This window comes from Papaver somniferum, chromosome 11, assembly GCF_003573695.1.
Source record: "Papaver somniferum cultivar HN1 chromosome 11, ASM357369v1, whole genome shotgun sequence".
Classification (NCBI taxonomy): domain Eukaryota; kingdom Viridiplantae; phylum Streptophyta; class Magnoliopsida; order Ranunculales; family Papaveraceae; genus Papaver; species Papaver somniferum.
Window position 1 is genome coordinate 122,383,017 of NC_039368.1, and position 14,995 is coordinate 122,398,011.

The 14,995-nt window shown below is 37.9% G+C and overlaps 1 protein-coding gene across 1 annotated transcript in view; it reads right to left on the reverse strand.

The window, feature by feature from the left end:
• Window positions 1-14,053: 14,053 nt before the first annotated feature.
• The window catches only part of LOC113323183 (U1 small nuclear ribonucleoprotein C-like), a 4,803-nt gene continuing 3,861 nt past the window's right edge, over window positions 14,054-14,995 (reverse strand). Inside the window, exon 5 of the mRNA XM_026571457.1 lies at window positions 14,054-14,936. Coding sequence (XP_026427242.1) covers window positions 14,289-14,936 — 648 coding nt within the window. The 3' untranslated portion in view covers window positions 14,054-14,288. The remainder of the gene's footprint in view (window positions 14,937-14,995) is intronic.

Sequence of the window (14,995 nt, forward strand, 5' to 3'; positions counted from 1 at the left end):
AAAAGAGCTGATTCTCTAGAGCATTCGGAGAAGCGGGATTTGTCCAGGGCCAAAAAGGACACAACGGCACGAACTCGACAGCACCTAGAGAGATATCACGCGTGGTTATTATCGCGGATTACACCAAACGATGGTAGTTCAAGACACCGCGTTCACTGTCCATCAAGTAGTTCCGGCAATTTCTCACTAAGCAAAGGTTCAAGACCTCATGGACACCTCTTGCCTAAGTGGTATTTCTCGCTTTCCGTTTTCTGATTTTTTTATCGGTATTTCATTCATGTGGGGGATTGTTAGAGAAAATGAATTTATACAATAGTTTGGTTTTTGGTCTTGGTGGGATTGGAACTTAGGATCTATTGGTCACTAAGGACACTAGCTCATTTTCACTATTTGTGAATGAACCTTTAGTCCCACATAGGGAAAACTAAAGATGATGCCTCTCCATAAGTATTGAATTTTTTGATATTAGAGTGGCCCTTGGGTCATTAGCACTTTTGTGCGAGGGAGAGGACTTAGGAAATGGGCTAGTTGGTGCAATCGCACATTTTCACACACGCGCGGTGCTTCGCACCGAAGCACGCACGCCGCCGCCGTGCGGGCGGCCGGGCCGGGCTCGGGCTCGGGTGTGGACTTAAATTTTTTGGCAAAATTTCTTTTGAATTATCGAATTAATATTTGAAACAAAATAATTTTGTGGGCAACATTATGTTTATGCATGAACATTAATTTGCATGAACGTTTTATATCAAACTTAAATTTGCATGAACGTTTTTATATCAAACTTAAATTTGCATGAACGTTTTATATCAAACTTAATGATTCATGAACGTTTCAAATCGATATTAAGTGATGCATGAACGTTTAAAACCGTTGGAAAAAATCTGAATTAATTGAAATTGTTTTAATGCGCGTTTATGAGACCTCTCTGTATTCTCCCCTATATAAAACGATCACTTTCTCTCATTTCGTTTCGTGTCCAGAAGAGCTACTATCCTCTTCTTTTCGTCCTCTCCCCCTGTGTGGTCCTTTATTTTTTTATTCCGTGCGCAATTGCTGTTGAGGTCGTAAGAGTGGGAAAGTACTGTAGTGCTAACAGTGCTTGCAACGGGCAGTTTTATCCTGGATACGAACTTGACCACAGGGTATAGGCATCACTCATTCTTGAGGCGTACCGGTCAAATATCGTGTTAAGGACAGCGTGTTGAACACGTGACTCCGTCCTCTGTTTGCAATCCAATTGAGTGTTTATTTACCTTCTAGAAATTAATCATTTTTATTCTAACATTTTTCTTGGGTGTTTTATTGCTACAGACACAACAATCTTAACACGATATTTCTGTTTTCTGTCTTTAACAATGTGTAAGAACGATGTTGAAAGGCCTGCAAAGTTTTCTGGAAAAGACTTTAAGAGGTGGCAGTCAAAAATGTTATTCTTTCTAAGTTACCATGAGTTGGATTCCTATGTTCTGAAACCTTTTGATGAATCGCTGAATGATACTGGTCGTGAGTCTTCTTTAGAAGAATGGAAGAGGAACAATTACATGTCTAAAAATCATATTTTGAATTGCTTAGAGGATGCTTTGTATGATTTTTACAATGCTAAAGAAAACTTTTATGCTTTTGATTTATGGGCTGCTTTGGAGGCGAAATACCAAGCTGAAACTGCCGGAAGTAAGAAATTCTTGGTAGCTAGGCTTTATGAGTATAAAATGGTGAATGACAAATCTGTGGTTGATCAATTCCTTGAACTTCAGCAAATTATGAATGAAATTCTTGCGGAAGGTATGGTGATTGATGAAACTTTTCAAGTGTCTACTGCTATCGAGAAATTGCCTACTTCCTGGTCCGAGTACAAGAAGAAACTGAGACATGAAACTGCTGAAGTTACTATGGTTGAACTGGGTAAGAAAATTCAAGTTGAAGAATTGTTGTGCTCCAAGGAAAAAAATGTATCTTCTTCAAGGGACATGTCTTACAAAGCTCATGTGACTGAACACAAACGTTCCAATGCTGATAAGAACTGAAAAAACTCCAAGAAACCTCCAGGCAAGAAAGGTATGTTTCAGAAACCTAAATCTAGCATTAATAAAATTAAGGGCGATTGCTATGCTTGCGGAAATCCTGGCCATACGGCGGTTCACTGTAGAAACCGTAAGGACCTTAAAAATAAAAATAATGCTAATTTGGTTGAAAACAACAAAGATGAATTTTCTGGCACGGTGTCTGAAGTAAATTTGGTAACAAATGTGAGAGACTGGTGGGTAGACTCTGGGGCTACCAAACATGTCTGTGGGAACAAAGAAATGTTCACCTCCTACAATAAGGTAGGGGGAGGAGAGAAACTCTATATGGGTAACTCATCTGCAGCTGCGGTTGTAGGAAAAGGAAAAGTTGGGCTCAAGCTCACTTCTTGAAAGACTCTCACTTTGAATGAAGTTCTTCATGTTCCAGACATCTGCAAAAATCTTGTTTCTTGTGCTGTTTTAGATGATAAGGGTTTTAAAATTGTATTAGAATCTGGGAAATGTGTTGTAACTAAGGGTAAGGATTATATGGGGCAGGGTTATAAGACTGAGGGTCTGTATAAGCTTAATGTAAACTCTGTTGTAATGAATAATAATGATTCTTCTGCTTATGTTTGTGAGTCTTTGAACGTTTGGCATGTTGGACTTGGACATGTAAATTTTAAGTCAATGCTTAAACTAGCAATTGTGGGATGCATACCCAAATTTAGTTTGGAAAAGGAACTCAAATGTGAAATATGCGTAGAATCAAAGTATGCTAGAAAACCTTTTAGCAAAAATGTTCATAGAAATTCTAAACCCTTAGAATTAATCAACTCAGACCTAGTTGACATGAAATCAGTTCAAACTAGAGGTGGCAAGAAATGGTTTGTTACTTTTATAGACGACTGTACTAGGTACTGTCATATATATTTGCTTAGAGGTAAGGATGATGCCTTAGAAGCATTTAAGAGGTATAAACTAGAAGTTGAAAACCAATTGAATACTACCATTAAAACCATTAGGTCTGACCGTGGTGGCGAGTACATAACTTCTATAGGATATTTATGTGTAGAACATGGCATAATACACGAGGTTACCCCTCCTTATTCACCTCAGTCGAATGGAGTAGCTGAACGTAAGAACCGCACCCTTAAGGAGATGATGAATGCCATGTTAATTAGTTCAGGATTACCTTCGAACTTGTGGGGGGAAGTTGTCCTATCAGCCTGCTATATACTGAACAGAGTACCTTTTAAAGGATCAGATAAAACTCCATACGAATTGTGGAAAGGTAGACAACCTTCTTTAGCATACTTTAAAGTGTGGGGGTGTTTGGCTAAGGTTCAGATCCCTAAACCTAAAGCAACCAAGATATGATCCAAAACTGTTGAGTGTGTCTTCATAGGGTATCCTTAGCATACACCTGCATATAGATTTATGGTTGTGAATTCTGATGTTTCTGAAATTGGTGTAAATACTATTATGGAGTCTAGGGATGCTGTGTTTTTTGAAAATGTTTTTCCTTTAAAATCTGACTCTCGTAAGAGAGGTGTAGATCCCCTAGATGTTCCTTCAACCAGTCAGACTTTACCTTTAGAGGAAGATGAAGTAGAATTTGATCTTAGGAGGAGTAAAAGGGCTAGAACCAAAACCTCCTTTGGACCTGACTTCATAACACTAGCAGAGTCTGATCCTCAGACTTATAGAGAAGCCATGACTTCTTCTGAAGATCCGTGGTGGAAAGAGTCTTCTATTAGTGAAATAGAATCCATCAAATAAAATGATACATGGGAGATAGTAGATTTACCTCCAGGGTGTAAGGCCATAGGATGTAAATGGATCTTCAGGAGGAAACGTAACACAGATGGAACTATTAAAATATACAAGGCTAGGTTAGTAGTCAAAGGCTACAAACAAAAGATAGGTGTAGATTTCTTTGATACTTACTCACCCGTTACGAGAATTACTTTCATTAGGATGTTAATTGCTATAACCGCGGTTCATAACCTAGAAATACATCAAATGGATGTAAAGACAGCTTTTCTACATGGTGAATTAGATGAAGAAATTTACATGGAACAACCTGAGGGCTTTGTAGTGAAAGGTTGTGAAAACAAAGTTTGTAAACTGAAAAAATCTTTGTATGGATTGAAACAAGCACCTAAACAATGGCATGAAAAATTTGATCATGTAATGTTTTCTAGTGGTTTTAGAATCAATGAATCTGACAAGTGTGTATATACTAAGCTTGTAAATGATGCCTGTGTGATTGTATGCTTGTATGTTGATGATATGCTTATACTTAATACAAACATGGATGTAATTAATTCAACTAAGAACATGCTGAATGAGAAATTTGACATGAAATACTTAGGCCCTGAAGATGTAATCTTAGGGATGAAAATTAGGAGAAATTCTAACGGTTATAGTCTTAGTCAATCTCATTATGTTGAATCTGTGCTTAGAAAATTCAATCATTTTGATTGTAAACCTGCTTATACTCCGTATGATCCTTGTTGTAAACTCAAAAAGAACAGAGGTAATGGAGTATCACAACTTGAATATTCACGAGTTATAGGAAGTCTGATGTATTTGATGAACTGTACTAGGCCAGACATTGCTTATGCTGTGAGTAGGTTAAGTAGGTATACTTGTAATCCAGGGCAGGAACACTGGGATGCACTTTTTAGTGTGTTGAGGTATTTGAAATACACGTTGACCTTTTGTTTGAATTACGAAAGGTATCCTGCCGTCCTTTAGGGATTTTGTGATGCAAACTGGATATCAGACTCAGAGGAATCTAAGTCTACGAGTCGATATGTTTTCACTCTAGCATGTGGGGTTGTTTCTTGGAAGAGTTCCAAACAGACCTGCATAGCTCGATCCACCATGGAATCTGAGTTTATTGCGCTAGATAAAGCAGGAGAGGAAGCCGCTTGGCTAAGATGCTTTTTAGAAGACATTCCTCTCTGGCATAGGCCTGTGCCGGCTATATCTATACATTGTGATAATCAAGATGCCATATCTAAAGCTAAAAACAGCTACTATAATGGGAAGTCTATACATATAAAGAGAAGACACGATACCCTAAAACAACTAATCTCAAAAGGCGTTATTTCCATTGATTGGGTTAAGTCCAAGGAGAATATCGCGGACCCTTTGACGAAAGGTTTGTCCAAGGAGATAGTTAGTAATGCATCTAAGGGGATGGGGCTTAGGCTCATTAAATAAACTTGCCATGAAGGATACTCAACCTTGCTGACTGGAGATCCCAAGATCAAGGTTTCGAATGAGAAACTAATTTGTGGCGGGTCAAGGTAAACACTATCAGAGAATCCATTCTCTGCCCCTTCCCTATGGTGTAGACGTGATAGTGTGACTGCATGTAGGATGACTTTCTATTAAGTCATAATGAGTTCTATAGTTTCAATTTTAGATTGAAGTGGGGTGTAGCAGTAAACATGATAGACGCATTTATGTGTCTATTTTGTTCTCAAGATTCTGTATTATTAGACTCGATTAAGTACTTATTGTGTTATTTTGTGTTTTTGTAGATGTTTTTAGAGAAATAAGCCTTTGCGGCGAAATGAGCTCGAAAAGTAGTGTTTTACACCCAGGATAATGTACCGGAGGCACCTCAGAAATGCACCGGAAGCGTCCCAGAAATGTACCGGAGGAACCCAGAAAAATTACTATTTCCACCCCAAAATTAATATTTCCACCCCAATTGCTAAAGGGACACCCGTACAGGATTAGGGGGAGGACACTTTTCTTCTCATAATTCAAATATCATTTTTGGCGGGAAAATATATTCTCTCCCTGGCAGATTTTCAAATTGATTTTCGATGAATTTGTGGAGAGACTAAATGGCTGGAATTAATTGGGTCTTATCTATTGAGTATAACAAGATTATTCTGAGCGTTGGAATGAGTTAAATTTAGCTAGAATCCGCTAACTTTCAATCGAGAGTTAAACAGGGAAGATACGCTCGAGTTCTCTGTGAGAGGAATTTTTGGGAAGTTTTGTGGACTAAATGGGGAAGATATCTGATATTCTTAAGTGTGTATGCAACTATGGAAGTATTACAGCTCATATGCGCAGGCAGAGGGGATGGAGAAGATCATATCTCGGCTAACAGTGAAGAAAATGGAAAAAAATATTTTCCGAGTAATGGAGAATTATATGGAGTGAATGAGCGAGATTCGATGGGTCTGTTGGCTATAAATAGGTTGCTGGGGTTGGGCAGAGAGGGTGTCGAGATTTTGGGGAAGTTTTGGAGGCTACAGAATGAAGAACTCACGAGTTGCAGAGCTGCCATTTTTCTGTTGTTGCTGCTGCTGATGAAGAACACCAAGAACACGAAGAACGGACCTGCACCAGCAGTCGTTTATCGTGGGTCGTAGGTGTGGGTCTTAGAGCTACAGTAAACTTCTTCTGTGTCGTCATTTTGGACGCTTTCTGTGGGTCGCACATTCACTGTTTTATTATTTCATCTCCATTTTCATCCTTGTAAACACCCTTTGAGCAATAAATAAATATTTTGAGCATGTTTTTATCATGATGAGCTAAACCCAACACTGGGACGACGGAGGAGGTCGAATTTCATCCATGTGGTAATTTCATTAATTCTTTTATTTACTTTTTGCACTAATTTTAATTGAATTAAGATTTTAAATTAATTACTTGTGATTTCATTTGGTGGAGTATGCTTAGTCCTAGGGGTTTTTGATATGCCATGCTTAAGAAATACAAGTAATATTTTATAAAATCTATCTTGGCAATAAACTAGAGTTAATATTTGTTTTGTTTTTGAACTATAATTACTAGAATTAATTTCTGAACCATTTGAAGAAAAAAAAACGGCCGAATCTTTAGTCCCAGTTTCTCGCACCAGTGTTAATATTTTTATTGTATATATTTATTTTCTATTAAGTCTAAAAAAATTATCCTTCACAAGTCCGAGAGTTTGAACCTCATTACTACAACCCCAGAAAAATCATTAATCATTTTGGCGCCGCCGACGCGGAATTGTGTTTAGGTAGAATTTTTTTTTTTTTTTTTTGAGATTTATTTTTCTTTGTTCTTTTTTACGTTCTTTGGGTATTTATCTATGTGATACAGGTTTGGAGGCTTGGATCGAAAAGAAAAAAGAAGAAGAAGAAGTTGTCAAAGATTTTTGGCGATTTCATAAAGACTAGGAGCAAAGCTTAAAGCAAAAAGAACGGAAAGAAGACGAAGGAATTTTTTTTTATTATCATTACTTTTTAGATAATTTTTTTTTATTATTAATTTTTTTTTTAGAAACTGTAATTAAGGTTTTTATTTTTGTAATCTTTTATTTTTGGACATTTTTTTTTCCGGACATTGAACGTTGGACAATATTTTTAAAACCCTACGGAAGGGTTATAAATTAAAAAAAAAATAATTAAATACAAACTGCTTGCAGGGAAGGAAGACGATTACTATATCGTCTCGGCCCCTCGGGTTCGCACACTGACACCGGAGTCAGTGGCCCGAGCCGACTACAGCGGTTCTTCGCCCGTCTGGTACGGGAGGTAAACTTCTAAACACCCGCGAATCTCCTGCAAGCGGGTTTACTGTTTTCCTTAAGGTGAATATATGTTGAGGACTTGAATACGGTTGTTTTAAATTCCTAGTAAAGGGCAAGGCCTGGCCAATACAAGATAAGGGTTCGGATTTCATCACCGTTCTCTTCTTGCCCGCTTTAGGAAAACGAAACCGAACGCGAACCTAAGCTTTAAAATTGGGAATAGAACGAGACCGATAGGGTAACGAGCCTAATAGGAAACTCGTTCGAAAAATATTGGTTGCTCTTTAAGCACACTTCAAAGTTCATGATGGTTTCTGTGAGTTGAATGCGTGACTGCGCCGCCTAATCCGGTGAGGCCCTGGGTATCAAAGCTCTACCAAGCTTCCCTCGCCTCTATTCAACTTACTTTGACTCGGATTGATTCCAGAGGGGTTTGCTCAAATTGCAACGAATTCCCTTTCGAAAGATAGAAGCTGGTCTAGAAACAATCTAAGTGGAGCCATCATGCTTTTTGTTTGCTAGATTTTATAAGTTTGATTTGGTCGAGTCAGCCTTGTTTGTGATTGTGTCGAATTCCTCTGTAGTTTTTGTTTCTTCAGTGATGAATCCTTTTCAGGAGACGCCACCTGAAATGACGTTACGAGAATATATGAGTAGAAATTCTCGTTATCAAGAGACGTCTTCGAAAATGACTCTTGGTGAATATATGCAAGGGAAACGACATTGGGATGTTCCAACGGTTAGCTATGAATCACCTCTAACGATCTACGAGAAGTATTATAAAAATAGACCGCTTAGTTTGGAACAAAGATTGAGAATTATTAGATGTCAAAAATTATATTATGATGATGAAGAATCGGAAATGTGTGGGAATAGTGATCAGGAATTTGTTACTCAAGTTGAGCCTTATAATGATTATATTATTTCTGGTTCAGATCCTAATAATTTTAAAAATTATTCACCTATTCAAAAGGACGAGGATTTGACTAGAGATACCCCCGTTTCAGACGATGTAGTATGTCCTGTTTACGAAACCAAGAAAGGTTTAGAGGAACCGGTTTATCCTGAGAATACTGTTTTAGAGTCATACGGTTTAGAAACTATAGTCTTAGATGAACTCGTAGAGATGAGTGAGGATGCACCGCAAGATTACAACTTAGAAGAATCAATGGACCATTTTCAAGAATCTGATGACCTACAAATTAGGGAAGTTGTGACTAGTCTATCTAGAGACACTGAAAACTCTAAGTTTGGGGGTGAGTATCATCCTCCATGTGCTTTAACTCTTAGTAAGGTCCATCACTTGGGACTTGACATCAATGCCTCAACCATCTTACATGATTATCTTCATACTCGTTTTCCAGAACCTAATGATATCCAACAAGAGTCTCAATTGTTAGAAATCCATCCTCTGGTTGATGTGGTTAACCCAGGAAATAATACCAAGATTGATTTTGTTTTCCCACCAAATAGTTTTCTTCCAAATGTGGGCATATATAGATTTCAAATGTGTCGAATATTAAGTTGTGAGACTAAACCTAAATGCCTTAGGAAATTAGAATCGACACATTTGATTAAGAATGACCACTACTCTCACTGTGGTCAATTATGTAAGTCAAACCTGATTGATTTAGAGGATCCTCAGTTATTTAGGTTATTATTATTTCATGATTCTAAGTTCTTATTTGAGTTTTTGCCGACTCTAGGACCTAATAATTTGGATCCAACCTATGAGGAAATGCATCCGAGGAAAATATTTTATTTAGACCCTTTCATAGAACCTGAACCTGAACCACAATTAGATATAAATATCTTAATCAGGAACTAGATAAGGGCATGCTATCCTTGTTCACTTTCTTGGGTTATTGTAGTTTCCTTTGGTCAGCTCTATTTCGTTTTGAATACCCACAGTTATTTCGACTGTTACTTTATGGTTCGAGTTGACTAATCCTTTCCTAAGTCTGGCTGAAGACTTTAAACTTAGCACTTCTTGGGAGGTAACCCAATCTCATGCGACACGGTAATATCTTTACTTATCTCTTTTGCTTCTATTGGTAACAATTTCTCCTTGTTCATGCTTTTAATTTCATCTTTAGAACATTGAGGACAATGTTAGATTTAAGTTTGGGGGTATGGGAGAAACTTTTTAGTTGCACTTTTGAAACTTCTAGCGTCACATGGTATCCGGTTAGCTAAGTTTACATACTGTTTCTCACCGAAAAGATATAAATTGGAATGCTAGAGATAACAACTTATTGAGACATTAGAGAAAAAGACATTGAGATCCTTGAAATTCAGGAGAGAACTTGTTCCTTTTAGAGGGTAACCGTGATGGACCTAACCATACATGATGGAAAGGCAAGTAGGTCAGGAAATGCCAGAAAGACAAAGCAACCTCACAATATAGTCTTAGTTACTGGATTGCGACTCTCTCTCAGTAGAAACTTATCATCATCAACAAGCGGAGCGACATCAAAATCTATGAAGAAAGTTGAAGACATTTTAGGTTTAGAAGCAACAATAGAAAAGAATAATTCAAAAATCAAAGTTGAAGTTATAAGAGCAAATGATATAAGTTGTTAGAATCCATGATACCAAGACATCACAAGTTGCGAAGATCCAACTTTTGAAAGTTCTTCTCTCATGGCCGTGTAACTTTTTGTCTTGTAATTTTTGTCTCCATAAAAAAAATGAAAAAAAAATAAAAAAAAATGAATAAAAAAAAATGAAAAATGAAAAAAATCATCGTTACGTTTTTTTTTTCAATAAGGCCATAGGGAAGAAGAGATTTATAAGTCAAGCAAGAAATCAAAGAGAAGAGTTAATTGTCAAGGTTTTATGAGGTTTGAGAGTTTATCATCAACAGTTGAAGACCGAAGAAGGCGTTGTTTCTACTGAGCACTGTGAGAGAGTCGCAGAAAGATGCATTTTGGTTGCTTTGTTAGTCTGCTTTCAATCTGGCACAAGATCTTTCTAGCACTGGTTTAACTCATCACACGTAATTAGTCCAGCTATGTAGCAGATGTCCCTCTCATTTTTATCTCTCTCCTAATCTTATCCAGCTGTAAATCAGCGGACGCATCTTACAATGTTTATCTAGCTGTGTAGCGGATATCTCTTTATCTAGCAGTCGTGTGGATGTGTCTCCCCTTTTCTTCAGTTAGCTTTAGAGCTGACACCTTTAATTTCTCTGGCATTCTAGTTACTTGGAGATAGGTTGAGAATATGTATGTCCTCATAGCTCTTTGGATACTTGTGACCAATTAGGAGTAATGGTTTTGTGGGTACACCTCTGGTAAACCCTCCCGAGATTAACTCGGTTTTATTTTTTATTTTTGCTCGAGGACTAGCAAATAATAAGTTTGGGGGTATTTGATAGACACATTTATGTGTCTATTTTGTTCTCAATATTCTGTGTTGTTAGACTCGATTAAGTACTTATTGTGTTATTTTGTGTTTTTGTAGATGTTTTTAGAGAAATAAGCCTTTGCGGCGAAATGAGCTCGAAAAGTAGTGTTTTACACCCCAGGATAATGTACCGGAGGCACCTCAGAAATGCACCGGAAGCGTCCAAGAAATGTACCGGAGGAACCCAGAAAATTTACTATTTCCACCCCAAAATTACTATTTCCACCCCAATTGCTAAAGGGACACCCGTACAGGATTAGGGGGAGGACACTTTTCTTCTCATAATTCAAATTTCATTTTTGGCGGGAAAATATATTCTCTCCCTGGCAGATTTTCAAATTGATTTTCGATGGATTTGTGGAGAGACTAAATGGCTGGAATTAATTGGGTCATATCTATTGAGTATAACAAGATTATTCTGAGCGTTGGAATGAGTTAAATTTGGCTAGAATCCGCTAACTTTCAATCTAGAGTTAAACATGGAAGATACGCTCGAGTTCTCTGTGAGAGGAATTTTTGGGAAGTTTTGTGGACTAAATGGGGAAGATATCTGATATTCTTAAGTGTTTATGCAACTATGGAAGTATTACAGCTCATATGCGCAGGCAGAGGGGATGGAGAAGATCATATCTCGGCTAACAGTGAAGAAAATGGAAAAAAATATTTTCCGAGTAATGGAGAATTATATGGAGTGAATGAGCGAGATTCGATGGGTCTGTTGGATATAAATAGGTTGCTGGGGTTGGGCAGAGAGGATGTCGAGAGTTTGGGGAAGTTTTGGAGGCTACAGAATGAAGAACTCACGAGTTGCAGAGCTGCCATTTTTCTGCTGCTGCTGCTGCTGATGAAGAACACCAAGAACACGAAGAACGGACCTGCACCAGCAGTCGTTTATCGTGGGTCGTAGGTGTGGGTCTTAAAGCTACAATAAACTTCTTCTGTGTCGTTCATTTTGGACGCTTTCTGTGGGTCGCACATTCACTGTTTTATTATTTCATCTTCATTTTCATCCTTGTAAACACCCTTTGAGCAATAAATAAATATTTTGAGCGTGTTTTTATCATGATGAGCTAAACCCAACACTGGAACGACGGAGGAGGTCGAATTTCATCCATGTGGTAATTTCATTAATTCTTTTATTTACTTTTTGCACTAATTTTAATTGAATTAAGATTTTAAATTAATTACTTGTGATTTCATTTGATGGAGTATGCTTAGTCCTAGGGGTTTTTGATATGCCATGCTTAAGAAATACAAGTAATATTTTGTAAAATCTATCTTGGCAATAAACTAGAGTTAATATTTGTTTTGTTTTTGAACTATAATTGCTAGAATTAATTTCTGAACCATTTGAAGAAAAAAAAACGGCCGAATCTTTAGTCCCAGTTTCTCGCACCAGTGTTAATATTTTTATTGTATATATTTATTTTCTATTAAGTCTAAAAAATTATCCTTCACAAGTCCGAGAGTTTGAACCTCATTACTACAACCCCAGAAAATCTTTAATCAAAACACTCTTGATAGAACTCACCTATCTGAATGTGGAAGTGGGTCGCTTCCTATGAGAAAAGAGCTGATTCTCTAGAGCATTCGGAGAAACGGGATTTGTCCAGGGCCAAAAAGGACACAACGGCACGAACTCGACAGCACCTAGAGAGATATCACGCGTGGTTATTATCGCGGATTACACCAAACGATTGTAGTTCAAGACATCGCGTTCACTGTCCATCAAGTAGTTCCGGCAATTTCTCACCAAGCAAAGGTTCAAGACCTCATGGACACCTCTTGCCTAAGTGGTATTTCTCGCTTTCCGTTTTCTGATTTTTTATCGGTATTTCATTCATGTGGGGGATTGTTAGAGAAAATGAATTTATACAATAATTTGGTTTTTGGTCTTGGTGGGATTGGAACTTAGGATCTATTGGTCACTAAGGACACTAACTCATTTTCACTATTTGTGAATGAACCTTTAGTCTCACATAGGGAAAACTAAAGATGATACCTCTCCATAAGTATTGAATTTTTTGATATTAGAGTGGCCCTTGGGTCATTAGAACTTTTGTGCGAGGGAGAGGACTTAGGCAATGGGCTAGTTGGTGCAATCGCACATTTTCACACACGCGCGGTGCTTCGCACCGAAGTACGCACGCCGCCGCCGTCCTTCCGTCCGTGCGTGCGGGCCGGGTCGGGCTCGGGTTCGGGTTCGGTTGTGGGTGTGGGTCAAGACTTATATTTTTTGACAAAATTTCTTTTGAATTATCGAATTAATATTTGAAACAAAATAATTTTTTGGGCAACACTATGTTTATGCATGAACATTAATTTGCATGAACGTTTTATATCAAACTTAAATTTGCATGAACGTTTTTATATCAAACTTAAATTTGCATGAACGTTTTATATCAAACATAATGATGCATGAACGTTTCAAATCGATATTAATTGATGCATGAAAGTTTAAAACCGTTGGAAAAAATCTGAATTAATTGAAATTGTTTTAATGCGCGTTTATGAGACCTCTCTCTATTCTCCCCTATATAAAGCGATCACTTTCTCTCATTTCGTTTCGTGTCCAGAAGAGCTACTATCCTCTTCTTTTCGTCTTCTCCCCCTGTGTGGTCCTTTATTTTTTTATTCCGTGCGCAATTGCTGTTGAGATCGTAAGAGTGGGCAAGTACTGTAGTGCTAACAGTGCTTGCAACAGGCAGTTTTATCCTGGATACGAACTTGACCACAGGGTATAGGCATCACTCATTCTTGAGGCGTACCGGTCAAATATCGTGTTAAGGACAGCGTGTTGAACACGTGACTCTGTCCTCTGTTTGCAGTCCAATTGAGTGTTTATTTACCTTCTAGAAATTAATCATTTTTATTCTAACATCTTTCTTGAGTGTTTTATTGCTACAGACGCAACAAAAACTATATGACAGCTAGAAGGAAGAATGCACAAAGTTACAGACATAAAGAGAGAATTCTGATCACTAAAAAATTGATCAACTAAAACACAAGAATCAAATATTGATGGATGTCAATGGGTTAACAAAACACATAATGTACTAAGACCCGAATCAGTGGGTTCATAATTTACAGAACCAGAATTTTAAGATCATACTGGAGAATATATATGTTAAAGAGTTCAACTTTCATCATCTGCACAAAAGTTGGCATCAGTTTCTATAAGCATAATAAAAGAAGGATTAGATGGTCACTAGGATCAAGCCTCAGCAGTGAGGGACCCGTCAAAAAAACATAATTGGATAATCAACCATCACACAAGATGTTCTACACAGGATCGTCCTAGAAAATGGGAATACACATTATCTTTACTTTCGCGTCCATTTCGTCGTCACTCCAAGCGACTCCACAGCCACCTTCTGACGCCAGTCGCCACCTGCTTTCCATGGCTGGTTGCCTCTCCTATCCTTCATACTCCTGCCATTCTTTTTTCTCCTTGTTTTGGTAACTCCTTCTGTCATCGTCCTATATTTAATTTTGGTAACTCCTGCCACAGTCCTATCTTTAATTTTGGTAACTCCTTCAGCCTTCGTCTTATCCTTAAATACCCGTGGGGCATCTTCTGCGAGCTTCCACCACTTGGTCCATGTAGTTTTGGCGCCAAAGACAAAATCGGATACCAAGAGCTGATGTTGTGAGACAACACATCCTTCAGGTATAACCTTACATTCCTTGCACTCCTTTCTATCCCCTCTCCTAGCAAGAAAAAAGTTGATCTGGCTAGAGTACTCACCATTTATAAAGGTAACAATATGGGATTCTTTCTTTTTAAAGAAGGTGTTAGCTACCATGAGGTCATTGGCTAAAGCGAAATTCAAGATTTCTTCTCCTTCTTGGTTTTTATCACCATACCCAAACCCTCCATGCACCCTGTGAAACCCCTCCCTACTTCTGCCAACGTGACCGTGGAAGTCTCCTCCAATGATAAGCCTCTCACTACTAGGCACACCTCTGACCAGGCCATTCAGATCTTCCCAGAACTTCTGCTTGGCGTCCTCACTTACATATACTTGTG